The 25,870-nt window shown below is 38.3% G+C and overlaps 6 protein-coding genes across 20 annotated transcripts; 3 read left to right on the top strand and 3 right to left on the bottom strand.

Moving 5' to 3' along the window:
- Positions 1-219: 219 nt before the first annotated feature.
- LOC103327240 (Polyketide cyclase / dehydrase and lipid transport protein) lies at positions 220-3,678 on the bottom strand. Of its 5 annotated transcripts, XR_016126228.1 has the most exons (6): positions 3,248-3,678; positions 2,994-3,169; positions 2,715-2,885; positions 2,351-2,555; positions 948-1,206; positions 220-818 (listed from the first exon to the last, which is right to left on the bottom strand). XR_016126228.1 is itself a non-coding variant. In XM_089050794.1 (4 exons), the coding sequence occupies exons 1-3, from the start codon at positions 3,543-3,545 to the stop codon at positions 2,346-2,348; spliced, it is 933 nt and encodes a 310-aa protein (XP_088906920.1). In that variant the 5' UTR covers positions 3,546-3,678; the 3' UTR covers positions 1,064-1,206. The 5 variants fall into 5 exon arrangements, 1 of the variants encoding a protein (XP_088906920.1); XR_016126227.1 differs by having other exon boundaries at positions 2,994-3,678; XR_016126229.1 differs by having other exon boundaries at positions 948-2,555; positions 2,994-3,678.
- Positions 3,679-3,817: 139 nt separating this feature from the next.
- Positions 3,818-6,189, top strand: ROC4 (rotamase CYP 4). Of its 5 annotated transcripts, none has more exons than XM_008229538.2 (7): positions 3,818-4,128; positions 4,260-4,403; positions 4,567-4,710; positions 4,802-4,890; positions 5,023-5,077; positions 5,241-5,326; positions 5,909-6,189. In XM_008229538.2, exons 4-7 carry the CDS (start codon positions 4,858-4,860, stop codon positions 6,059-6,061), a joined length of 327 nt encoding a protein of 108 aa, XP_008227760.2. In that variant the 5' UTR covers positions 3,818-4,128; positions 4,260-4,403; positions 4,567-4,710; positions 4,802-4,857; the 3' UTR covers positions 6,062-6,189. The 5 variants fall into 3 exon arrangements, 2 of the variants coding, with proteins under 2 accessions (XP_008227760.2, XP_008227759.2); XR_016126230.1 differs by having other exon boundaries at positions 4,254-4,403; XR_016126231.1 differs by having other exon boundaries at positions 4,254-4,403; positions 5,871-6,007.
- Positions 6,190-6,247: 58 nt separating this feature from the next.
- LOC103327242 (Haloacid dehalogenase-like hydrolase (HAD) superfamily protein) lies at positions 6,248-8,972 on the bottom strand. 2 transcript variants are annotated; one of them, XM_016793905.2, is made up of 8 exons: positions 8,727-8,972; positions 8,210-8,275; positions 7,888-7,953; positions 7,661-7,758; positions 7,417-7,542; positions 7,058-7,318; positions 6,854-6,919; positions 6,248-6,657 (listed from the first exon to the last, which is right to left on the bottom strand). In XM_016793905.2, exons 2-8 carry the CDS (start codon positions 8,259-8,261, stop codon positions 6,502-6,504), a joined length of 825 nt encoding a protein of 274 aa, XP_016649391.2. In that variant the 5' UTR covers positions 8,262-8,275; positions 8,727-8,972; the 3' UTR covers positions 6,248-6,501. The 2 variants fall into 2 exon arrangements, with proteins under 2 accessions (XP_016649391.2, XP_008227762.3); XM_008229540.3 differs by having other exon boundaries at positions 8,639-8,756.
- A 1,370-nt stretch (positions 8,973-10,342) lies between these two features.
- On the top strand, positions 10,343-16,990 carry ABC1 (ABC transporter 1). The gene is made up of 8 exons (XM_008229622.3): positions 10,343-11,066; positions 11,196-11,418; positions 11,551-11,703; positions 11,952-12,110; positions 13,046-13,205; positions 14,081-14,190; positions 15,729-15,845; positions 16,249-16,990. Exons 1-8 carry the CDS (start codon positions 10,537-10,539, stop codon positions 16,642-16,644), a joined length of 1,848 nt encoding a protein of 615 aa, XP_008227844.3. The 5' UTR covers positions 10,343-10,536; the 3' UTR covers positions 16,645-16,990.
- An 809-nt stretch (positions 16,991-17,799) lies between these two features.
- Positions 17,800-25,734, top strand: LOC103327244 (pectin acetylesterase 3-like). Of its 6 annotated transcripts, XM_089050789.1 has the most exons (14): positions 17,819-18,254; positions 18,399-18,481; positions 18,577-18,706; positions 18,874-18,947; positions 19,231-19,317; positions 19,396-19,520; positions 19,612-19,672; positions 20,093-20,146; positions 20,217-20,294; positions 20,666-20,771; positions 20,907-21,052; positions 21,398-21,501; positions 22,096-22,179; positions 22,369-22,761. In XM_089050789.1, the coding sequence occupies exons 1-14, from the start codon at positions 18,038-18,040 to the stop codon at positions 22,502-22,504; spliced, it is 1,485 nt and encodes a 494-aa protein (XP_088906915.1). In that variant the 5' UTR covers positions 17,819-18,037; the 3' UTR covers positions 22,505-22,761. The 6 variants fall into 6 exon arrangements, with proteins under 6 accessions (XP_008227765.2, XP_088906915.1, XP_088906917.1 ...); XM_089050791.1 differs by lacking the exons at positions 22,096-22,179; positions 22,369-22,761 and adding an exon at positions 25,191-25,734; XM_089050790.1 differs by lacking the exon at positions 20,217-20,294.
- Positions 22,888-24,808, bottom strand: LOC103327243 (uncharacterized). The gene is made up of 2 exons (XM_008229541.3): positions 23,559-24,808; positions 22,888-23,482 (listed from the first exon to the last, which is right to left on the bottom strand). The coding sequence occupies exons 1-2, from the start codon at positions 24,484-24,486 to the stop codon at positions 23,388-23,390; spliced, it is 1,023 nt and encodes a 340-aa protein (XP_008227763.1). The 5' UTR covers positions 24,487-24,808; the 3' UTR covers positions 22,888-23,387.
- Positions 25,735-25,870: the final 136 nt, after the last annotated feature.

Below are 25,870 nucleotides of genomic sequence, written 5' to 3'. Positions count from 1 at the left end.
TGCTCCTCGTCTCTCTCTCTTTCCCTCCTCATTTCTCCCATTCCCTATTCTGCCCAAATATGCTTGGATCAATTTTTGGTTGGTTTTTTGTTTGTTTGTTATGGTGTTATAAGTTTTTGGGTGGCTGCAATTTAATTGGTTGTCCCTGTCTCCATGGCGGCAATGACGGTTCTACTGGTATGCGATTTCTTACAACATTAACTAGAATATCATACCATGTACAACATAATCATCCTAAAAATATATTAGTTTAAATTTGTGTACATTATAATACATATAGGTACATTATTTTGTGTACATTTAATATACCTTCGTGCATAATCATAATAACGTTTTTTTTTCTACTAGTGTTTTCAGATCTTCACTAACGCCGACAAGGCACATGCGTCTCAAAGTTCTCAACAGGTTGGGCTTGGAAAACTGTTTTGAAGGCATCATAGGCTTTGAAACTCTTAACCCTCATTACCTTGAACCAGTTGATTGCATGACGGAATCATAGAACGGACACGAAAGGGTAAAGCCAGTCACCAATTCTCTGCAAACCCTCTGTGGAAGCAATTGAAGCTGCTATTCCTATAGCAAATGTTGATCCAGAAAAAACTATAAGATAGGATGCTTTGCGAAAGTTGGAAGATCCCCATTTTTACTTCTTTTCTCAGTCAAGCCTTACTTTACACACGATGAGCTACAAGTTTCATTCCTCTGACGGTTCAGTTATTTCTGTCAGTGTTTTTTACTTGTAGAGCTCTTACAATGACTGTATGACGTCCTGCTACCTTCCCACTTGCTATGTTCCTAGCACTGTCATCAAAGAAAATCTGCAGGAAAAAAAAAATCACCATCACATAATCTCCCTAATGTTTGAAGCAAAAGAATAGGTAAAGGCTTGAACAAGAAAAGAAGTAAAAATGGGGATCTTCCAAGTTTAGCGAAGTATCCAATCTTACAGTTTTTTCTGGATCAAAATTTGCAAAAAAATAACAACTTCAATTGCTTCGAAAGAGGGTTTGTAGAGAATTGGTGACTTGGCTTTAGCCTCTGGTGTACGTTCTATGATGACCATTTAGTTCGTTCAGGTGATGAGGGTTTGTAGAGAATCTGATGCCATTATGCAATCAATTGGTTCAAGGTGATGAGGGTTAAGAGTTTCAAAGCATATAAGGCCTTCAAACCAGTCTTCCAAGCCCAGCATGTTGAGAACTTGACCTGCATGCACCTTGTCAATGTTAGTGAAGATCTGAAAACAACAATAGAAGCATTTTAGGGCTCGTTTGGGAGTGATTCTGAATAGGCCAAAAAACACTTCTATGGAGATATACACACTCTTAATACAGACCCAAAGAGTTATACACACTCTTAATACAGACCCAACTCCCTAGTGAATCACACTCACACTTGAGTTGATACCTTGATGACTCACTTGATTTCAGAACAACCTCCCTTTATATAGCCAAGGAGAAGCAATAGATGCATTGTACCATCCACCCACATCACGAACCAATGCACCCCAATAAATGCATTAAACCTTGTGGAAACTAAACTCCTTCATTACCTCCAATGAACCTATGCATATACAAAGAATGCATGCAACTCTCCATTCACATACAATAGATGAATGTACTATGTGGAAAGAACACCACATGCATTAAGTAAGTTCATTGAATCCAAGTAAGCATCCACTTAAGTAGGGACATTGAACCCAACACCAACAGCCAAAATAAGTAGGTGGAGTCCCTTTTTTGAGTGTTCGAAGTTTGAACAGAAACAAAGCTTGGTGTTTAATTGGTCGACCAACCTAGAATGGTTTTTTTAAACCATTAATATATCTATAAGGAATGATGGAGGACAAAACATTACGAGGAAAAGTTAAGAAAAAAAAGCAATGGATCAAAACTAGAAAGAAGAGTGTAAAGATGGGAAACACACCATCAATCCTGTTGTTTCCATTTTAGTTTCCACTTAAGTAAACAACAGCAGGTCTATGTCTTCGAATGAGCCCGTGAAGAGCTCGAATACGATGATAATGGCAACGCCTTGAAACAGAAAACATGCAATTGTTCCAGATATCTTAACCAGTGTGCATAATAATATTAATTCAAACACATAGCCACAGTGGATTGGTTAGTAGCATATAGGAAGTTGGAGTTTCGTTAAACATTGGTTTTGATGCAGTTAGATTGATGTATATATTTGTATTGGATTGAGACACGCTTATTCACAGTTGTATACAATTCTTGGTTTCCTTTAGATGCGCAAGGCCAAGTGGAGAAAGACTACAACAAATCACTTTCCCACATATATGTAATGATGAATGAATATAACAATAGGGCGCATATATAGCATACTTAACGAGTGTGCTGCATAGTGTTACTGTGATTTAGTTTCAGCGCTTCTTCTCGGATGCATGCAAGGTTAATTTTTATCTCCTTGCAAAGTCTACCCTCAACAAGCCGAATGGGCAACCACAGCTTTGGCTTTACATCAACCAAGTAGGAAAGAGTTGTGTGCATTTGCTGCTCTATCAAAGAGTCGTCACATGATATTTCCCTATTCAGCTGCATCAACAATCATTCATTTTGACCCTGTAAGCTTTTAAAAATGAATCCCATTGTTGTATTGTATTGTAGCTGTAGGCCTCATATACCTCCGTCTAAGCTATTGTATTGTTTGCACCAGAGTACACTAGAGAGACAGAGTTTAGAAGAGAAATTTACCTGTTGAAGAGACCATTTTCCTTGAAAGATTTCAAAGTCACCTTCAACCATGTTAAATTCGATATCACGCCTGTGACCCAAATTGGGAAGGGTCTCAGGCGGAGTCTCATAACAATCTACGATTCCTTTAGCATTGAATTTCAGCCCAAATGCCAAGTTTTGCTGCCCAATCTGTTAGAAATTTCAAATGTGAAATATGAGAGCCTACCCCATGAAATATTACAAGAAAGAAAGACAGACAGAGACACAGACGCACGCAACGCAAATTAAGGTGCAAACCTGAAAAAGTCGAGCGTAGTTGTCTGTCTTATGGAGCAATCGACAGACGGCAAGTCCCGGAATGAAGTCGGCCAATCTCTCATAATCAGTCAAGAGATTCCAGACAGTGTTGAGTGGGGCCTCTATCCCAATTTCTGATCGGATCCTCCGACAGTTGTTTCCCGTCTTCTCTATCTCTACATCAATATCAATATCAATATCAATATCAATATCATCCGCCGCAGCATCCATATTTATGCTTACGTCACCATTACCATCCTCCGATACCGCTTGGTCATCATCATCATCCTCGTCATCCTGAGACAAGAAGGCCGAATCGAACTTGTTTGAAGATAAGCACTGCGCATGAGGTCTGCAACTGGAATGGGAGACGGTGGAATGGTTTGGTTTTATAAAAGAAGACGAGTAAACACTCGCCGAAAAGTTTGGGGTTTTTGAAGGCGGGTTTGCTTTTGTTACTGTTAGTAGCAGTAAGAAAGAGGGCTTCGCAGTTGCAGCAGCAGAAGCAGTGGGAGAAGGGATAGGAACAATATTAGCGCTTTGCATTTTCATTCATTCACTCACTGACACACAGCCATTCTTATCTGACTACCAGATGCTTTCTCCTCCTCCTGAATGAGTCATCATCAGTTATCTGACTCACTCGCATCTTCTTTCTCTGTTTTTTTTTTTTTTTGGGTTTACTCCTCTCTCTCTCTCTCTCTCTCTTGTATTGTATCGTTATCGTGTGTGTACGTGTACGGGCTTCATTGACTTGGGTAGTTCATAATTGGGTTGGTAGAGGCCCAGTGTCTACTTTAGGGTTTAGGGTCCAAACCCAGTATCCTCCACTCATAACTCTTCCTGCGAGGTTAATCCAGCCCATTTACCAAATTCTTTCCTTCTTTTCTTTGTACTGGGTCTGGGTGAGGTGTAGGCGGAGGATTTGAAGAATTAGCTGACAGATGGGATATCAGAAATCTATATCAACTGCCACTTTACCAGGCTCAGGCTGAGAGTAGAAAGGCTTTCCTAGTTTCCTATCCACAAGGAACAAAACCGAAAGACAATTACTATGGCCTCTGCATCTGCTATCTCAGTACAAATCTTTCACACCCAGAGAAGCACTCTTTCTCCTCCTTTCCGTCATTCCCAGGTGAATTCCACAGCCCATATATTTGATTTGAGCTTGAGACTTTGAGAGTAGGCCTGCCTTACCTATCTTTGCTCATTTAAATTTGTCCTAAATGTAATTATTTTTTATGTGTGTGCGCTTCCAAGTTCCAGGGTGGTTATAGCCAATGTTCCATGCCATATGTGGCATCCACTGCTACTGCTACAAGGTTGCAGGTCACTCTACGCAGGCCTCCCTATGCATCCAGATTCTCTGCCAAACATCAAACGATGGTGTGCACCAACTCTATGTCAAATGTGAGTGCTTCTCTCTTCAACAATGCAAGGAACGTTGAAATGGCTTAGAGGGTTTCAGTAAATAGGAAATAAGCAACTTAGAGAAACGGGCGTTACTTGCAAAATCCGAATGGAAATAATAGTTTCTGAGAGTTAATTTTCTCCCGTGGTTGTGTGATTTTAGGATGTAGAGCAGCTGCAAGCCAAAGTAACAACCAAGTGCTTCTTTGACACAGAAATTGGGGTGAAGCTGTTGGTCGGCTTGTACTGGGCCTCTTTGGTGACGTTGTTCCTAAAACCGTTGAAAACTTTCGCGCCTTGTGCACAGGCAAACCTTTCTTTATTTTCTCTTCCTTTCCCAATTGCTGCTCTTATTCTATTTCTTTGCTTTGTATTAATATTGATTATTGTTCTTGTAGGAGAGAAAGGATATGGTTATAAAGGATGCTCTTTCCACCGCATCATTAAAGATTTTATGATCCAAGGAGGGGACTTCACTGAAGGAGATGTGATCTCTCCCTCTCTCTCTCTCTCTCTCTCTCTCTCTCTCTCTCTCTCTCTCTCTCTAATAAATAAAATAGGATAGGATGCTCATGGGTTACTAAATTAATCCAAATTTAATTGTTTTTACTGGCTGCAGGGAACAGGGGGAATTAGTATCTATGGTTCCACATTTGCAGATGAGAGCTTTGCATGTATGTTCTTGTTACAGAGCATAGAAAATAGAATAGAGCTTATATTACTATTTTCAATTTAATGAGAACTTTTACTTGGAGTTGAGATCCTTTCATTTGAAAGGCATTTGATTGTTAGCTGAAAGCCCTTACAGTACTAACATTAAACAACACTTATTTGCAGTGAAGCATGTTGGCCCTGGTGTACTGAGCATGGCTAATGCAGGCCCTGGTACTAATGGGAGCCAGTTTTTTATCTGCACAGTGAAGGTAAGATGGCTGCTGCAACTTCGCAATTCTTTCTTTTTGCATATCACATTTTTAACTAAATACTTTTCTCTGACTTGTTTGAATTCTCAGTATGCTTTCCTTCAAATCCCATGTCTATTCTATATTTCCTATACTTTATGGGCAGGAGTGACCTTTTTTGAATAGGTGCAACTGCTTTGTTTGGTTGCAATCCTCTTGAGAAGATTTGATTTTGTTTTCGTCTAAACAACCATACAGAACATTTCAAATAAATCTTTAAACAAGCCCATACAACATCTATGAGATCCATCAACAGTTGAAAGAAGAACTGAGATATGCACACACACACAGAGACAGAGACAAATGGTTTTCAAGGTTTACTTCTATTTATGGATCAATTTTTGGTTTTTACATCATCGCACATCCAGTCAAAGTAGGACATTAGAATGATTGGAAATAAAACATTAGTTTTTTAGTATTATATCACTGTGTTCATTCCAAGCAAAGAAAATAAGTGTAACTGAAATGTACCCTGTTTAGCTGAGTTAGTTATGTTCTGTTTCAGAACTTTGTCAATTAATGTTTTGGATGTGCATCATGTAGACTCCATGGTTGGACAATCGCCATGTGGTGTTCGGACATGTGATTGAGGGAATGGATGTTCTGCGGAAACTTGAATCCCAAGAGACAAGCAGGTCAGATGTCCCTCGTTTGCCATGCAGAATTGTTAACTGTGGAGAGTTGCTTTTAGACTGAATGCCTTCTTACTCGTCGAAAAGTATAACTGTGGAATGCGGTTTTCCGGTTTGTCTATTCCAGAGTTGTTCTTAACTATGTATCTTATTTTGACTGTGAAATGAAATATACCAGTCATGCATCTGAAAGATTGTTCATTTCCGCTGAGAAAAGTTCAAATGGGAATATATAAGCTAGAGATGAAGGTACATCAAACATGACGTTTTCTTTTGGACTAAAAACAAAGACACACTTATCACTACGTTTTTAGAAAAGAACTACATGGAGTCAATTACACGAATTATATGGTATCAGTTGAACTCTATTGTTTTATAAGATGTATAATAAGTTGGTCGTAAGGATCCTTAAATTCACTTTTTTTCACCAAATTACCGATAAACTTCATTGACTGACAATTGCCTTCCAAGGTGACTGAAACTGTGACACGGTCAGTAGAAGACCTATGCAAGGACCACTGTGTCAACGGCAGTTGACTGTATAAATTGCTCTAGTTGTTGCTCCCCTTCCCCTTCCCATATCTCAGGTATTGCTTCTTTGATGTTGTGGATGCTACTCAATGCATGATCTGCACCAGGCACTAGTACTGAACTTCCCACCTGCCATAAGTTTCCCACTTGTATCAAAACTTCACAAAATTAAAGTTCAAATAACTTGTTTGTTTGTTGATGGTAGTGAAGAGAATCAGCAAGTCATGCTTAAAACTTATAGTTATTATGATGAGCTACAAGCTTCCTTCCTCTGATGGTTCAGTTATTTCTATTAGTTGTTTTTTTGTAGTTGTAGAGCTCTTACAATGACTGTATGAAGTCCTGCTGCCTTCCCACTTGCTATGTTTCGAGCACTGTCATCGAAGAAAATCTGCGGAAAATAATAATAATAATCTCCATTACATAATCTCCCTAATGTTTGAAGCAAAAGAATATGTAAAGTAAGGCTTGACCAAGAAAATAAGTAAAGATGGGGATCTTCCAAGTTTAGCTAAGCATCCAATCGTACAGTTTTTTCGGGGTCAACATTTGCAATACGAATGGCAGCTTCAATTGCTTCCACAGAGGGTTTGCACAGAATTGGTGAATTGGCTTTGCCCTCTGGTGTCCGTTCGATGAGGACCATTTGGTCATCTGATGTCCTGCAATCAACTGGTTCAAGGTGATGAGGGTTAAGAGTTTCAAAGCATATGATGCCTTCAAAACAGTCTTCCAAGCCCAGCCTGTTGAGAACTTGAGCCGCATGAGCCTTATCAGCATTAGTGAAGATCTGAAAACACCAGTAGATGCATCTTAGTTTACCATAACCTATAACTCAGTGAACAGGAGGCAGGTAATGTGAACAAATTTTAACCAGTACTGACGTACTATTTTTCTCTGGGGCATCGATAACAGAAGGTTCCTTAACACCAGATCGTGCTTCAATGAATCATAAGGTAGCCTGCCGTGGACATGTGAATGAAACTCATCGTTGTCAAATTCGTAACCAAGAGCCTGGATGAAGAGATGGAAACTATCAAAGTTCTAGATATATGTATATAAATATTGAAGTAGGATACTAACATTGATAGAAAACAAACTCCAAGGTCAATTGGACAGCGCTCTGTTTTACCTTTAGACCAGCCATGGTTGTCCCATACTCCCTGTACAATTCCAGGCACATCCTTGGTACCTCACTTTCTTCTATTTGCAAGTGGTGCAGCATGAACTCTACAATCGAAATTGCTCAACCTCATTATGAGTAATCTATTAATGGTTATGAGTAGTGAAATACAATATTATCACTTGACTAATATATAGCATCTTCTTCTGATTATTAATAGTAGTTTACGGCCATACCTTCAATGTTCTTGCGGCATGCCAAGTTGAGACCTGAGCTCAGGGGATATAGAGTATCATCCAAATCTGTAAGACATGTTGGGAAGCCACCAAACAGAAGAGTGAGTAGTTGGTCAAGTGAAAGTCTGAAAGAAGAGATGCTTGTAATAGTTAAATCCAGAAATCTACACAATTAATTCCAAGTCAATAAAATTTACATATAAAAGAAGAAGAAGAAGAAAAGCTTATAATTTTCATCTGGTTAATCAAAACATTACACACTTGGCTACAAAAATAGGGAGTGAGTGCCTTTTAAAAGTTGCATCATTGTATTGTATCTTACCAAAAAGCAAGTAGTCATATTTGGCTCCACCGGACCTCCCAACATCATCCATCTTCAAGAATATACCTGAAACAAGGTTCCACAAAGCTGGTTAAAGAAACAAAGTTTAGAAGAGTGAATTTTGAAAATCCTAGCCCTCTTACTTAATAATACAAAGAAAATCTTAATGAACATGTGTATATGAATTCAATGATTCTGGAAATTAAAAACACTTCCAACAAACTCATAACTCAGTAAAACTCTGGTAGATTATATTCATATTCAACACCATGTTCTTCAAACTATATCGATATATAGCGTATAAGGCCAGAAGAAGAGTAGAGAATAATGATGAATAACGATCATTGAGAAATCAAAGTTTGGTGGATGAAAGGAAAGGAAGTGAGATATCTTGAAATGCAAGTCCCTTGTTTACGGATTTGTTATCACCTTGTTTCTCTGCCCGATTAGAGTCATCGTTTTCAGTATGCATGATGAAAGCAATGCAAGTCCGTCGCAAAAACTAGATAAAGATTACCTTGAAATTAATGTATAGTAGAATGACTATATATAACAGCTCTGGTCTGGTCTGGTCTGGTGCACGAGATAATTGGTTAGGGCCGGAGATTGTGTATATATAATATACCCAACAATTTGAAGAATGTGCGAGATGATGCTCGCCATATCCGAGGTGAGGTGGTGAGAGCATATTAAATAAATAAATAAACTATATTCTCTGTGATCGTATTCCGAATCACTAAAGTCTATGGAATTAAGGTAGAGCTGTCATTTTCGATCTGTATGCATGGGTTTTTCAATCTTAATTATCTTAGGGTATAGATCAACAACATGATATATATAGCTACAAGCTATTAGCTAAACGACGCAAACGCAATGCATGCATGACCGTACGTCTCATCAATTAATCTCTTATCTTTGTCGGCAGCAGCTGGGGGATGCTGGAGGAGGTTAGGTTTGAGGATGATACTGCGGTACAAATTAATTGAAACAAAAGAGATCATATAGTTTTTTTTGAGCTGAAGAATCAAGGATATTTTGGTCAGGAATTTAAGAATCAAGAAGATTACCCTGTAAGTGGGATATTGTCAAGGTGAGGACTATTCCTTCTTTCTAAGATCGATCGATGGTTATATGGAATAAAAGCATAATGCCCATAATCTAACATTTGTTCAAACGATATCGCTTTGTATTATTCTATCACTGTGTTTTCCCGTCTTTCTATCATCTATCCATAGAATCTATGGATGAAGGATGCTTTCTGTCCCAGCAATTTGCAACCAACTAGGCTATAGGTGGTGGCTTTTGACGTGGCCCATTAGGAATCTATCTACTCGTACATGGCACCAATTTCAAGCCGAAAAGTTTATTATTCAGTTGGGGCAGTTCTAGTGTGAGCTTAAGAAACGGCCTTTGATGCTTAAGTTAGACAGAGAAACAATAATTAGGAGTCTTGGACTCATATCACGTTCTTTGGTGGCTTGGCTGGAGGTCTTAAATATTTATATTGTTTCTAGTTTAGGGCTCCAATTGGTATCAGCATATGCACTCATTGACCAGTTTTAATTGCCATCATTGCTGCCTATACCACCGACTAGCCTTTAGATGAAGTCATATCTCTTAACTGTTTGATCAAACTAACGACTAACCAATTTAATTCAATGATTAAGAGATAGAGTCTCATCTAAGGACCTTATCTAAGGCGTGCTTATCTACATATTTGTGTAAACAATGTGGTATGCTCCTAAATTATAGATAGATATAGGCAAAATTTTACAGTGAGAGTGACATATATGGACTCCTCATGTGGACCTTTATATTAGCAACATGATTATTTTATTAAATTTAAGTAAAGTTACTATTCAGATAAATCATATGACTAATATGAAGGTTCACTTATATGGCCCATATATAGCACTCTCACCATAAAAACGACTCATAGATATAAACTCATGTACTAAATTAATACCAAAAATGGATTTTAACATTTTGGGCTGGCTAATCTGTATAGAATAGTTAATCATACATAAGTTGGGCCTAAGGAAAAGGACTTTGGGTGTAGTTGGTTCAAAATTGAAATTAGTTTGGGCCGAATTTTCTGTGTGATAAAAATGAAGATGTGGTGTCTGTCGGAACACGCAGTCCGTCTCACGGCGACTTTAATGTTTTTTAAATTGTGTTTCAGACACGGCGACTGGATGTTTGGTGGTTAATACTTTGAGGTTATGTTTATGTTCGGTATGGGAGGAGGAGAGCAGCAAACCAGGATTATACAATACTATATTCGTGTATCGAAATAATAAGAAGAAAAAGAAAAAGAAAAGAGAAGAATGGTGTGGGCAAAGGGGAAGGACGTAGGAAGGGTGGTGAAAGGGGTGTCTCTAATCGCCAAGGAGTTTGTGAAACGATCCCCGGCTTTCCAAAGCGCCAAGAATGGGGATTTGGAAGCCCTAATCAAGAATGCCATCGTGTCGGCCACCGACCTTTCCGGCCTCACCAAAGGCACCCTCTCCCAATTCACCAACGCCATTAATACTACTGCGACTACCAATGGAAACGACAACAACAAAGCCCAAGATTCTGTCGTATACTTCGTACATGAAGAAGCACCCTCTTCTCCTCCTTCTGCTCCTGCTCCTCCTCCTCCTCCGCAGCAGCGTCGGCAGCAGCATGAACAAGAAGAACATCATCAACATCAACAAGTGCAGCACGTTGATCAACAACAAGTGGAGGTCCTTGATTCGGCCAAGAATGAGAATTTGGCCCAACAACAGCCACAACCACAACCTCAGCAGCCATTGCAGAGGCGGAAGCCCAGAGAGAGACGAGTTCCTTCCACCCCCTTCTCTAGAGCACTCGGGTATCTCCATTCTCCATATGATCATGAATCATGATGATGTATTATGTATTTGATTGCGATTGATTGTTTTTCTTTTTCCTAACCTGTTGTTTGTTTCTCTTTCTGACAAAACAATAAAATATAAAAAAGGTTTGCTGGTCTTGGAGCTGGGCTTGCGTGGGGAACCATTCAGGAGTCTACCAAAAGACTCGTTTATGGTACGCAAAACTCATCAGACAAGCCTCTTCTTTCTCCTTTTTTGTCACCCAAAAATGCAGAACTTTTGGCTCTTGGACTCTGTAGAATGCGTGGAGCTGCACTCAAATTGGGACAGATGTTGAGTATACAGGACGAATCCCTCGTCCCTGCTCCGGTATTCTCTCTCTCTCTCTCTCTCTCTCTCTCTCTCTTTTAAAATAACTCATGTACATTGCATTATGTGTTTTTAGTGTTTTACTGTCTTTGTCAAATTGTCAGTCTAGTCTTTCCTTTTCTTTTCTTCTAGATCTTGGCTGCTCTGGATATTGTCCGTCAAGGTGCAGACGTCATGCCCAGGAAACAGCTCAATCAAGTTTTGGACAGTGAATTTGGACCTGACTGGTCATCAAAGCTTATTAGTTTTGATTATGAACCTTTGGCTTCTGCAAGTATAGGCCAGGTGAGGCATTTGATTGTTTATTGTTACACACACTCACACCTACCCAACATACTCTTCTGCAGCCAAATTACCTTTGGTTCAAAATACATAAGCTGCTGACACACCTGCATGATTGGCATCAATGTACTTATACGCCATCACAATCCAACATGGACTTCTGCATCTATCCCATATATTTGTGTAGTAAAAGTTGTCATGCATTTTACATTGTTTAGACTGTTTGTCTTACCACTTTAAAACATTTTTAGGTACACCGAGCTGTCACAAAGGACAGTAGGGATGTTGCAATGAAAATTCAGTACCCTGGTGTTGCAGATAGCATTGAAAGTGACATTGACAACGTGAAACTTCTTCTAGATTATACAAATCTAATCCCAAAGGGACTTTATCTTGAAAGAGCGATGAAGGTATTTTTATTTTATTTTATCCATTCATCTATTTATATGGTGGTTATATCAGGTTGAGTGTTGATGGAGGCCTTCAAAACCCACATTCTTGAGTGTGGAAACTATGCACGATGTACGACAACATGAGATAGTGCTTCTTGTGATTATGATGGGCTGTAGATGACAGAAATTTTAGTAACAGAAGAACATAGGTAAAAGAAGAAGAAGAGAATATTTGGGATTGGTATAATTGCAAACAAGTTATAGAGGAAAAAATAAGGTGGAGATTTTATAGAAGGCGATATGATAGCATAGAGCCTTTCAATAACATGTAATCTTGATTCATCAAAATCTGATTTCCTAAACAAGAGATATTAGCAGACATTAAAAAGTAAAATATTCTTGACACTAACATATAGATTGCTTCTTCAAAATTTCAACTAATTCTTTAGTTGCATTTAGAATTGGACAACTGTTAAATGACATTTAGATTGCTTCTTCAAATAACTCTTTAGTAGCATGTACAATTGGACAAGCTTTAAATGACATTTAAAAAAGCAACAGATGAACTGACTCTTTTAATTATTAGGACATTTCTTTTTGGATAAAAAAATGCCTTATTGATAGACTTGGGCCAGTATGCTTAAATTTTGGTTCCAAAGGGGATTATTTTTCTTCTAATCAGAGTTCTGATATTGTATCAATGATTCAATATGACTCACATGGTTTATCTACTCTTTTTCTCTACTTACAAATTTGTTGTTCTATCTTTCTCTAGTATGGGTTTGTATCTAATCCCCGTTGATCATTACCTTATGGCCCATGAACTGGGAACTTGATTCCATATTGAATGTACCCAGATGGAGATTGAATTGTGGATTTGAATCTCAGAAGATGATGAAATGTCTTAAACTGTTGGCAATGCATTTTTATGTTCTTCCTGGGATCCTTTATAGGTGGCAAAAGAAGAATTATCCCGTGAATGCGACTATGTGTTGGAGGCAGAAAATCAAAAACGGTTTCATGATTTGCTATCCAATGCACAAGGGTTTTATGTTCCATTTGTAGTGGATGATATCTCAAGTAAAAGAGTCTTAACGACAGAGCTTGTTTCTGGTAAGTAAACTATGTCATTTATGATATTCCATTGTTTAAACTATGACCTAGTGATTTTTACCCCGAAAATTTTATGTTGTTGCTTAGCAAATCCAGGGTAAAGTTCCCTAATTAGCATTTAAAGAACTGATTCCAACATGTTTGCTTAGGGACTTTCTCGTAGACCCTAATGCAAAGCTAACAAGTTACTCTATAAACACTATCGCTTGAAGAAACAATGTTTATTTCAAAATTTGTTGTAAAATTGAACTGTACAACGTGTTGTGGGTATGCAAGTACTGGTATAGAAACTGCCTTTTTTCTTGTACAAGTGGTTGCAGCAATTGAAATTTCCATCGATATAGTGTGGGTTGCTAACTAAGCTTATGAATGCACAGGATGAACTTAAAAGGCAAGCTATGAATTGAATGATGTCAGATTTTTATCAGGCTCCACATGCATAAGTCGCCTTATATTTCAAGTGAATGTAATTATGGACTGCTCGTAACGTTTGTAAATGAGTTGCATCTTTTCTGTCGATTTTAAGTTACACTTTCAGATGTTTAAGCAATTTTACCCAAACTTTTGCCTGGCGGCATATTGAAGAAATGGCATTGCTTTTTCTTCTTTTTTTTTTTAAAAAAAATTATTTAAAAGAGTATAAAGGACAATGTTTTGGATTTAAATAAAATCACCCTTTAACCAGCACTAATGATATTTTCTTTTTTTGCTTTTTATATGACTTAGCTGTCTTCTAGCATTTTCCTTTTATTATCAAGTAACATAGTTACCTTCAAGTTTTCATTGTGATGCATGCCAACAGCCTTAGTTGTATCATCAACAGAGCAAACGTTTGTTGATATACCTTTAACATGATATTGTTTCTCTTGCTACAGGAGTACCTATAGACAAAGTGGCATTATTAAACCAGGAAACTCGCAACTATGTTGGCACAAAGTTGCTAGAGCTCACTTTGAAGGAGTTGTTTGTTTTCCGTTTCATGCAGGTATGGTCTTTCTTGTGTCTTCACAAGTGCATGCATATGTAGTATTTTATTGTAAGTTTGCTTTGCTTTTCTTAATTTGTTTTATGAGCATTCACTTTATGCAAGCTTAAGAATAACTTGATCTCGCTAATTAAATTGATGTCTTAGTACCACCTGTTGAGGTTTGACATTGTACTAGTCAACTTAAAGTAGGACCCGCAGAAGAAACCTCAACTGCTAATTTTATTTGTCAGGATAGCAATATTAGTATTATGCACGGCAGTAGTTTGGTTAGAAAGCTTTGGAAGCCCAAAACAAAGGCTGTTAGCTCAAGTTTTTCCATCTTTTATAAATGCCATTGAGGAGTCAGTCAAATGAATTCTTCTACTATTCAATGAGTCATTTCTTGTAGAAGTCTTTTCATACCCATTTTCTTTTGTCTTACTTCGGTATGGTACCAGATGGGGTCGAGTTTTGAGTTTGACCAAAAATTGAATCATCACCTTCATCCCTCATTAAAGACATTGAGGGCAATTATTCCATTCTTGGTCCAGTTCTTAACTCGATCAAGTTGGGTTGTCTGATATAAAATTGATGTAGCACAATACAAGGTGAGTGTTCCCTACGATTATGGTGGAGGGCAGAAATTATAGTAATGAGAAGAACTTTAGATAGAGGAGGACGATGATTTATGGTTGCTGCCATTGCAGAGGAAATACTTAATAGTTAATCGTTAAAAACATTAAGCTTTCAAGGCTGCAGGCCTTTCAAAATTACTAAATATTCTTTCATTACAAATATGAATTTAAAAAAAATACAAGAAATAGCCTTATTTCTAGGCTTCAAATAGAGTCCCAAAGTACATTAGTGATTCTCAACATTGATGCTTTCCCTAGCTCTAAAGATTAATTTTTAAAAATGGATTGATTTTAAACGATGACGTAGACGAAGTGGTTTTTTTTTTTACCACTGACAATTTCTCTTTGTATTTCATTGACAGACTTAGGCCAATGGGTGTCTTCTTGGGTTGCCAAAGAGGATATTTCTCTCTAGGAAACGTTATTGTTGGTGTATCACAGATACTAAGTTTTTAATCACCAGCTGCTGATGTTAAGTAATTATAATGTAGCTAAAATTCCGAGTCATTTTACAATTTACAGCCAGACATATGGTCTAGTCCAGTTCATATGTATGAAAGACTTAATTTCTTCAGTTCGTTTAAAATATCTAGATTCAGGGGTGCCTGTTCTGCTGGACATTTCAGCTGTTGTTTAAATAGCCAAAGTTAAGCAAGACTTATGGTCTAGTCCAGCTCATATTTATGAAAGAGTTTCTTACATCAGTTCGTTTAGCATATCAAAGATTCAGGGGTGTCGTTCTGCTTGACATCTGAGCTGGTGTTATTCATGAATTGAACTTCATTTTGTGGTTTTTGTTTTATGTTTTTCCTGCATTATGCTTTTAGCAATTAAAATTCTGAGGGGTTTAGTAAGTCATTCATTCTTCCTACTTTTAGGCTCTCAGCTCATCTTGCTCTAATTTTGATTTATGCAATGCAGACTGATCCTAATTGGAGTAATTTCTTGTACGACGAGGCTAAGAAAACAATCAATCTGATTGACTTTGGAGCGGCTAGGGATTACCCCAAGAGTTTTGTTGATGACTATCTAAGAATGGTGAAATCTCCTTTCTTTCTATTTAATTGAATTTTGTCTGTGTTTTTATCATTACCTTACAAAGGTTCCTGCTTCCTAGATAGTATATAAATGTTGCCTGAGGTTCAGTTATGGTCTCTATTGTCATGATCTTGGCACATAGGAATGAGGCATCTATTCAGACAGGACTAATGTCATTTAAGACCTGATCATGCAAGAATTATAGACCTTGATTTATCATGGTTCAATCCTGACGTCAACTCTTGATAGTTTGTTTATTCTTTTTGGCTAACAGCCAACTCTTGTCTGTTAGATTAAGAGTTGTGGTTGTAATTGTGGTTAAATATTAATTGTTTGTTTGAACTTTAAAACTTTTTAAAGTGAGCTGGAATCACTGAGGACTTTCTAATGCATATTTGATCAGGTTCTTGCCTGTGCAAATGATGATAGAGGTACAGTCATTGAAATGTCTAAGAGACTTGGATTCCTCTCGGGAACGGAGTCAGAAATAATGTTAGAGGCTCATGTCCAAGCTGGTTTTGTTGTGGGATTGCCATTTTCAAAGCCTGGTGGGTATGACTTCCGCTCATCCAATATCACTCAAAGCATTTCAAACCTTGGGGCAACCATGCTGAGGCACAGGGTCACTCCACCACCTGACGAGGCCTACAGCCTTCATCGCAAGCTTTCAGGTGCCTTTTTGGCTTGCATGAAGCTTGGGGCAGTTGTACCGTGTAGGGAACTCTTACTCGAAGTATATGAGCATTATCAGTTTGGCGAAGAAGGTGGCGAGACGTTGTCAAGTGGGTTGGGTGTTTAAGGGGCTTATAGATTATTGTGATTTTTTTTAATATATAAAATAAATTTTAACATGTAATAATTCGGGGAAGACCAAGCATGATACAAATGATTTTGTAGCTCAAGCTCAAAAGTGGAGATAGATTTCTGGTGGGGGCTGAGTTTGCCCTGGTTAGATAGAATTTATTTGTATGTATATTCAACCCATAGAACATTCTTTGACATTGATTCTTACGGAGGAGAGGGAAATGTATTTACATTGTATAACTTCACTGGTAGCATTTTGCAAAGGAGTTGTACGGCAGGAATAGGATGCATTCGGCAAGCCAATCTTTTCCTTTTCGATAATCGATTGATGGATTTTTATTTATACAAATTTATAAATAAACTCAATCCTAAACATGTATTTATAAAAAAATCCAAACACTATTTATTTATTTATTTATTTACTTTGTTTGGCGTCATTGTTGTGTCTAATTGCATTGCTGGATGTGAATAGCAGTGCCTCAATTTCACTTTCGGTCACTATGTTTGTGGTTTTTTTTTTTCTTCAATTTGCTCAGTGTTTTGTTTTCTTAGCAATTCAAGGGTAATTTGAAAGTTTTATCTAATTGGCTTGAAATCACAACCAAAAGCTTGGTTATACTCGCGAATATTATTCAAGGATTGTTGAAAATCATGTCTAGAGCCTTCAATTTGATATTCAAACAAGAAATCAAAGAGATCCAAACTTGAATATTAAATTTAACTTATGTGGGGGAGTAGTCGCTCGCTGCTATTTTTATTCTTTTTTGGGTCGAAGGGCTTGTTTTTTTTTAAATTTTTTGGGTTGAAGGTAATCACTGGTAAGGGGCTAAACTAAGATGTTTGGCCTAAAAATAAAGGACCCATCAGTGTAGCGCTTTGAAGCCATTGCTCCCTCAAAAAAGGTATTGGATTTGAATCTTAACATACGTGTGTGTAGTGTATAAGAACTTAGTATACTATTGCTATTCTTAAAAAAAATATAAATAAAAATAAAGATTTTGACGCAAAAAGAAAAAAAAAGACGTGGACGAACGAAGCCAAGATATTTGATAGACGGACGCGAGTGTCTCGTTTCCTCTCACTCAAACAGTGTCACTGTCTGTACTCTGACCAGTTTTACGGCTGCTTTTTGAAAAGAATAAAATAGAATTATGAGAAATGAGAAGGAGAAAAAAGAAAAGACAAGCCTTTCCTCTTTCCTTTTTTGACTTTCTTTCGAGTGAATTAATTTTGCTGTGTATAACAATATGAGTTTGAGAATAGAGAGTTGAGAGTAGAGGAGAGGAGAGAGAAGAGAAGGAGGAGAGGGGGAGAGGAGGAGGGGTGTTGGTTGATTGAGATTCATTCTGAGTCTGAGTGAGAATGAAGCCGCAGCAGAAAGTAAGTGTATGTTCTTGTTTGGCTTTTTGGTGGTGGCATTGGCGGCTGCCTTGAAGGAGAAGGAGAAAGAGCAAGTGTTGTGGTCTATGTCTTGGTTAGACTTAGCGGACAAAGATGCGGCGGACTCAGCCTCCTCAGCCTTACCCACACAGACACAGACGCAGCCTCCTCTCAATCTCATGGTTCCCCTCACTCTCATCGACTCTGCTGCTTCTAAAGGAGCTGGTCTCTCTCTCTCTCTCTCTCTCTCTCTCCTCTTTTCGGTTTATCTTATTCTTAGAAAGACAAAGATTTCTTACAATGTCAGCATCAAATCAACTCCTCCTCAGAAGAATAATAAATTATATTCTTCTTCTTCTTATGCCACAGTCTGCTTGGATGGCACATTGCCCGGTTACCATCTTCATCCTGGCTATGGATCGGGTGCAAACAGCTGGCTCATTCAGTTGGAGGTATCAAGTATTGCCATTTCATTTCCAATTTCAGTTTTCTAATCAAGTTTGCTTTGCAACGGGTTTATTTCCTACTTGTTTGGTTTCTTCTGCAGGGAGGTGGGTGGTGTAACTCAATCAGAAATTGTGTTTATCGCAAAACTACTCGCCGCGGTTCATCCAAGTTCATGGAAAAGCAATTACCATTCACAGGAATATTGAGCAATAAAGCTGAAGAAAACCCTGGTACGCTTTTCCCTTATTCCATACGTTATGCACTCCCTCCATTTATATCAAATCAAATACATTTTCTTCTCCTCTTTGTTTCATTGACACGCAATTTGCACCTGCTTAATCTTTAATTAATAATTTTTTTATATGTTCTGAATGGGCCTCTCCTGTCATGCTTGCAGATTTCTTCAACTGGAACAGGGTCAAGCTACGTTACTGTGATGGGGCTTCTTTTAGTGGAGACAGTCAGAATGAGGTTGGTTGTTTCATTTGAGTTTTTCCAATCCTACAATCATAAAAACTTTAGGGATATCATAACAGCTCCGGATTAGTTTGGTTACTGACTTATCTTCTAACCATTTAGCTTCGCTGACCTATTATTTTCAATATGGTCAATTAGAGAGAACATTTTATTGATGAATAAGCATTTTTAATTATTGAGTGAACTATACCCATAGTCCCAAAATCCTCAGAACTAAAAGGATTTTTTGAACTTTTGATTTTAAACCTCACTCAATATTCTAATTTCTCCCTTTCAGGCTGCACAACTTCATTTTCGAGGGCAACGGATATGGTTAGCCGCTATGGAAGAGTTAATGTCCAAAGGAATGCAGAAAGCTGACCAGGTTTTACACTGAACTTGCTCTTGTTCATGTGAGTCAGCGTCGAAAGTTTTAGTTACTATTCATTTAATTGTGTTTTAGGCTCTTCTTTCTGGATGTTCTGCTGGGGGTCTGGCATCCATACTACACTGTGATGAGTTCCAAGACTTGTTTCCCGAAACTACCAGAGTGAAATGTCTAAGTGATGCTGGAATGTTCCTTGATGCGTAATGAGCTGATCTTTTATAACTTATATCAATTTGCATTCTTCAGTTGAAGAACATGCTCCTAGTGATGGTTTTGTTTTATATTTTGTAGAATTGATGTATCTGGTGGTCACACTCTAAAGAATTTGTATGCTGGTGTGGTTAGCTTGCAGGTAATGTTCATCGTTCTCTGCTTCCATTTCATGGTTGACTAGACTCAATTTTGAAGTAGAAACTTAGGGTTATATCAGTCTGACCCTTGGAGGACAAAGCTTGTACTACAATAGTAAATTTCTTTAAAGTGGTCTCACCACTTCCATGCTTGTGAGCTTGTAACAACAGTAGCAATCTCTCTGGCCTACAAAATTAACGAAAAAGTTCTGCTACCTTTCCACAACTTCTGTTTGAGCTCGATTGATAAGAAGTTTTCTAATATTCATTAGCACGGATTTGGGACATTTGCAATCTATGTTGACTGGTAACAGAACAACGATATGGCACTTCAAATTGTCACATTACAGGTTTCCTTTGAATAATTCTCCAGTCGCTTTGCCTGTTTAAAGTGTGATATTGGCTACTTGTTATGATTTTAGGAAGTGCAAAAAAATCTGCCAAAGACTTGTATCGATCACCTAGACCCAACTTCGGTAATTCTCTAGATTTTATTGATTTTATGCAATTAAATGTGTATTAAAAAAATCTAACTCTCTCTCTCAGTGCTTCTTTCCTCAAAATTTGGTTGCAAATGTTAAGACTCCCATGTTTCTTCTCAATGCAGCTTATGATGCATGGCAGGTCATCTTCTTTTTATCTTTTTATTATATAGACAATTTATAGTTTGCACCGTATTGTACTGGAGGGCCTGTAGGTATTGGTTGAAATTATTTGCCTATACCTCCTCCAACAGTCTTGTCTTCATGGTGCAACTACTCGATTGTCAAGCCAGTGCATTGTTTATGCTTTATTCCTAAATGCTCTACTTCTAAGAGGCATAGTAAAAAGCTGCAGTTTTTCATAATTAGGCAGCCAATGAGCCTACCATATGACTGATAGGACAGAAATCAGTATTCAGTTTTTATCTGTTTGGCAAGGATTTTGGCTTTTGTACTGGTATTTCATGGCCCTGATATAATTTTGCTGAAGTCTTTTTTATTTGTTTTCTTCAGGTTCAAGCTAGTTTAGCCCCTCCATCTGCAGATCCTCGTGGCTTATGGGGTGCATGCAAATCAAACCATGCACTTTGTAATTCATCCCAGATCCAGTTTTTGCAAGGTAATTCTCGTTTTTTAGCTCTTTTCTTGATTTTATTTAATTCTTGTGCCAGTGTAATCTTGATATATACAGACACAAGCACACACTTACAGAATTCCTTCTTAATGCTGTTCTCCTTTCCCTCATATGAAGCAGACTTCAGGAATCAAATGCTCAATGCTGTTAGAGATTTCTCAATGTCCACTAAAAATGGTTTATTCATAAATTCCTGCTTTGCTCACTGCCAATCTGAGAGACAAGATACATGGTTTGCTGATGATTCTCCTGTTCTTGGAAACAGGGTATGCCCCCATTTAAATATCTGTTACTTTTTCAAATGGTTGTGGAAGTTAGAGTAAGAGTTTAACATGGGAGGGTGGTTGTTTTATGAATTGACATCTGGGGAAGCCTTGAACTCATGCGTTTGTGTCTTTAATTGTCTATTTGATTTAGTTAAGTGAGAATGGCAGAAGCATTCTGTTTATACCATATGATAGGCAGTGAATTGTAGCACAGAAATCTCATTAAATGATTAAATGTAGCACCGAAATCTCAAGTTACACATAGTTTGGCTTCAGTAAAATCATTTATAATGAAATGGCGTTAGATTTGAAAAGCATCGGTTAAGTCACATTTTTATTTTGCAGGCAATTGCATTGTCTGTTGGAGACTGGTACTTTGATCGACTGCCGGTTAAAGCTATTGACTGTGCATATCCCTGTGATAACACCTGCCACAATCTAATGTTCAAGTGAGTGAGAATTTATCCTTTACTCCATTACCATTTCTGGAAATTGTAACAATTCATTCATTCAAATAAAATATGTGCTTGTTTTATGCAAGTTTTTGTAAACGCTGGAGTCATCCTCATTTTTCTCTCACCTGAGAGATTCTGTTGTCTATCTCAAGATAACTTGAAACTTTTCATGCTTTTAAAGTTAATGGTTCATAATTAGTGGCCTGCTTATGACTGTGTTAGCTGATACTTGTAGTGGATTCTATTTCTTTCTCTTCATAAAGTCAGTAGGACCACAAATCACTGACTTTCTAGTGACCAAGAGCTTCTTGTGGTGAGGCACTGCCCATTGAAACTGAAGAGCTTTGAACAGGTGCCTATTTCCTTGGTAGACATTCTTAATCTCAGAATACCCCAATGGGAGGTTTCCCAACTTAATTTCTAGGTTCTTTACCACGGGGATTCTATTAATGACCATTTAGCTTCTAAGGCGGGCAGGCATATGCTAATCCCATAATAATTACTATTGAAATTTAGGCAGGGGAAACATAATCACAAGGATATTTATGTTCTGCTTTAGCCTTGAAAATCTTTGGTTTGTCGTGCAAGAGCTCAAAAGGAAGTGCTAGCTAAACCTCTGGTGTCACTCCTGTATCTTGGGAGATCTGGAATGTCCGTCCTTGGGTTGGGAAAGTGTTGGTTTCAATAAATGTATCTTTGTGTTAATTCGGTTTACAAGCTTTCACCTTGTTTGTAACCAAGGAGTAAATTCAGCATTCAAATTAGCAGATGCCTTTCAATTTCTCTGCTTTCTATACCCTTCCCCAATTCCTTCCATCCATTTCAATTGTGAGAGACTGAAATGACTGTTATACTCTGCAGCGAAGATTTATCTTCCAGTTCCATGACATATTCTCAATCCACAAGGTTGTCTTTTACTGTGCTAAATCTGCTAAGTGCCTTGATGGTGCCCATATTATGTTCCAGATGCATCATGCGGTTTCATTCTGTCAAGTGAGAACAGATGGTATCTCTGTCTCTCTTTGTGCAGAGATTTTGGAATTTTTTCCCTTCCATATCGTGGATAGGGTTTAATTTACTAGTTCACTGCTATAAATCCTCCAGCATGTATGTTAGGCCTGACTACGGCCATTAACAGTTGACACAGATTACTTATGAGTTTTGAGAGAAAAAGTAGGGCTAAAAACAGTGCGTTGGTTTACTGTCCTGCTCTGACAGGGTTTTATCCAAGTGAAGTATGACATTCTTTCTTCCTTTGTCTCGCTTTAGCATCTTGTTTGTTAGAGAGCTTCCGATCAATCTGGGCAGTCCGTATGGGACAACATAGGACTAAGTAGGATACATAAAACTTATGAGATATGTGTTGTAACTAATACAATGTCAATAAAAAGATTTTGATATATGTTTTATAACCAATACAATATCAACCCCAATACTATTATACTCAAACAAACCAATATCCAATGGAGAAGCATCTCACAAACTCGATATATGAAATGGAAACTTCAAATCTTTACACATGAATCAACATAATGAAGTGTGATTTTAAGTCTATCATCATGAAAAAAATAATCGGTTATGTTATATTTACGATGTGGGGAAGCTGCGGAGGTACAGGTGAAATATAGTCAACTCAATAGAGATAAAGGATCGTCAACCAGAAATACGAACTCTCCTAGGGAAAAATTAAATGGCAAAATCTACCCAAAAGCCAGACAGAAGAAAGAAAAATGTGCTTAGTAGTGGAAACGATAATGCAAAAGCTACTATACTCTGTTCAATCCCCACACTTGGAACTCTCCCCGACCCCTGATCCGCGTGTCAGAAGTACATAAAAAAAACCAAATGCAGAGAGAATAGAATAGATGGTCTTTTGTGAATTAGTCGGCTCCGCTGCCTTGTCTTGATGTGGATGCCAGTGCCACTGCCTGCGCCCAGACCTTGAGGCGAGCCTTGACATCCCGTGGGTCGTCACCTGAAGCAGAGATATTTAGTACTCAAATTTGATGATGAAGGTAAAAAAAGATGGAAGGCAGGCAGCTTAGGCATACCAGGGCTTGAGATGCGCCAGTTAGCGATGGGGGAATTGCCACCGCTACTGCAGGTAGTGTTGGTATCGAGAGTGACAGTGGGGGTTGGGGTGGAGAGAGAAAGACGAGAGGGCATCTCCTGCAGCATGTGCTGGTGCTCCAACTCAAATCCAAGATCTCTGCAAGCCTTGACTTCTTCCAAGTCCATGCACAGGGACCTCCTCCCTCCTTTGGGCCTTGTTATCACCACCACCCCTGTACCAGAGCCACCCTCACTCTCCCCACTAAAGCTATGACAATGGTCAAGCTGATTACTACCCATCCTCGTCATCATCATATTCATGTTCTCCTTGTTGTCTGATGAGATTCTCCTCCTACTTCTCCTCCTGCTCCTCTTCTTGGAATCGCCGCTCATCAGCGTTTGAGCTTCGTTCTCGCTGGCATACTCTTTGACCAACATGGGATTGGGATGCTTATAACGGAACATTCCCCCTGGAGCACTAGCCTGAGTCCTTGGTCTTCGGGGTGTCGCCGGAAGCGAGTAACAGCAGCCGGGTTCCTTGTCGGAGTCGGATGACAGCCCAGCTTCCAGTAGTACTTGTTTGGTTCGTTTATCATTGGATGATAATGTTTCCTCGTCGTCTACATCCCCGTCAAAGCTTTCCATGGACAAGAGTGACATGTACATACTCATGCCACTCTGTTCTTGGGCATCATGATCTTGATCTTGATGTAGGCCTTGGTAGAAGTAGTTATCATCAACATCATCATCAATTTCATCCAGATCAGGAGCACCATAGGTGGAACTCCTACTAGTACACATAGACAGCCTGGACAAGTTGTGGAGATGGGGATGGTGATCATATCCATCATCCGTCGTATCATCGTCATACTCGTCTTCCTGCATGGGGATGCAAGAGCGGATGGTCATACTTTCATCTGACGCCATATTAGTATGTTGTTTCTCCCTCTCTCTCCCTCTCTCCCTCTCTCCCTCTCTCCCTCAACAGACAGTTTGAAAGCAGTTAGGGCAATTGGACAATTGGGTTATAATTTAAGTAATAACAAAGTTTTGTTGTTTTTGTTGGTTATCAGAAGAGGAGTAGAGTGAAGAAGAAAGAATGGTGGTTTTATTTATAGGCAACATAATGCAAAGATGAGTGGGTCGTTTGGGCTTTTGTGGATCATTCGTTTGCACAATTCATGATAAGGTAAAGGTAGTCAGATAGATTTATGATATGATATATATCCAATTCATCCATCTATCCATCTACCCTATTTATTTTCTCCCTCTTCTTTTGTATATATCTTATCTCGTGCTCTGTTAATTCCTATAATGCCCTCCCTCATAAGGTTCCAAGTCGACATGTCTTTGTGCCTAGTTATGACTAGACACAAGTCAGGGAAGTTACAGTAATTTGAGTTGATTCCTGATAGTAATATGTTATGTGTCATCTGCCATGTGTGTGGGGTTCTGCTGTTCTATACAAGTTTTCCCCACGGGTGAGTGTAAGATATTGAATATGACTTTTTCTTTTTCTTTTTCTCTTTGAAACTTCGCATTGGTTTCTTTTTTTTTCTAACCGTAATATATAATATATTCATTGGTTTAGGACACCCTGTTCACTTGACCTATTTTTTTAAATTTAAAAGATGCAAAAGCAAAATCCCCCAAAAGATTACAGATTATGGGAACTTGACCGATCCCAACACACACGGAATTGCAGCAGCACGATTAGGTTGATGGGTTTTAGCAAGGAAGGAGGGTACGTTGGTTGTTGTTGGCATTTGGGCAGATGATCATCTTCATCAGTGTTGGTCAAATGAATGCAAATCCAAGATGGAGACCTAATAGTAAGTGCACTGCACTCACTCACTCGCTCGCTCGCTTGCTCGCTGGCTAGTACAAAGAAAGGGTTTAGGGCGTGGTTGGTTATATATCAACCATACCTTTCCTTTTGAATTTGTGATGGAACAAGAAGCAGCATAGGATTAGGAGGATAGGATTGGACCACATCCACAGGCAGGCAATCAATGTAATGATGCAAAGCTTTCAATTCAATACCACGTTACTCACATGTGATTTTCATATTATCAATTTCACTGTAAAACCTACCTTGCTTCTTGTGCAAGAATTGATCCAAGTACCCACCCCTATTGTATTATTGATTTATTGTATTGTTGTTGGACGTGTGAATGATTTGCATTGTTTTTGCCCTTTTTTTCTTTTTTTGTTCCTTTGGGTATAAAATTTGGATATCTTTTGAACTTTTCTGTAAAGTGAGTTTTTTGGGGTCTTCTTTTGATAACATATTTTATTGTGGGGATATCTG

The sequence above is a fragment of the Prunus mume genome, linkage group LG4, assembly GCF_029339155.1.
Source record: "Prunus mume cultivar Tortuosa linkage group LG4, ASM2933915v1, whole genome shotgun sequence".
Lineage (NCBI taxonomy): Eukaryota > Viridiplantae > Streptophyta > Magnoliopsida > Rosales > Rosaceae > Prunus > Prunus mume.
The sequence above is the reverse complement of the archived record's forward strand: the minus strand, read 5'-3'. Positions and strand labels throughout refer to the sequence as shown.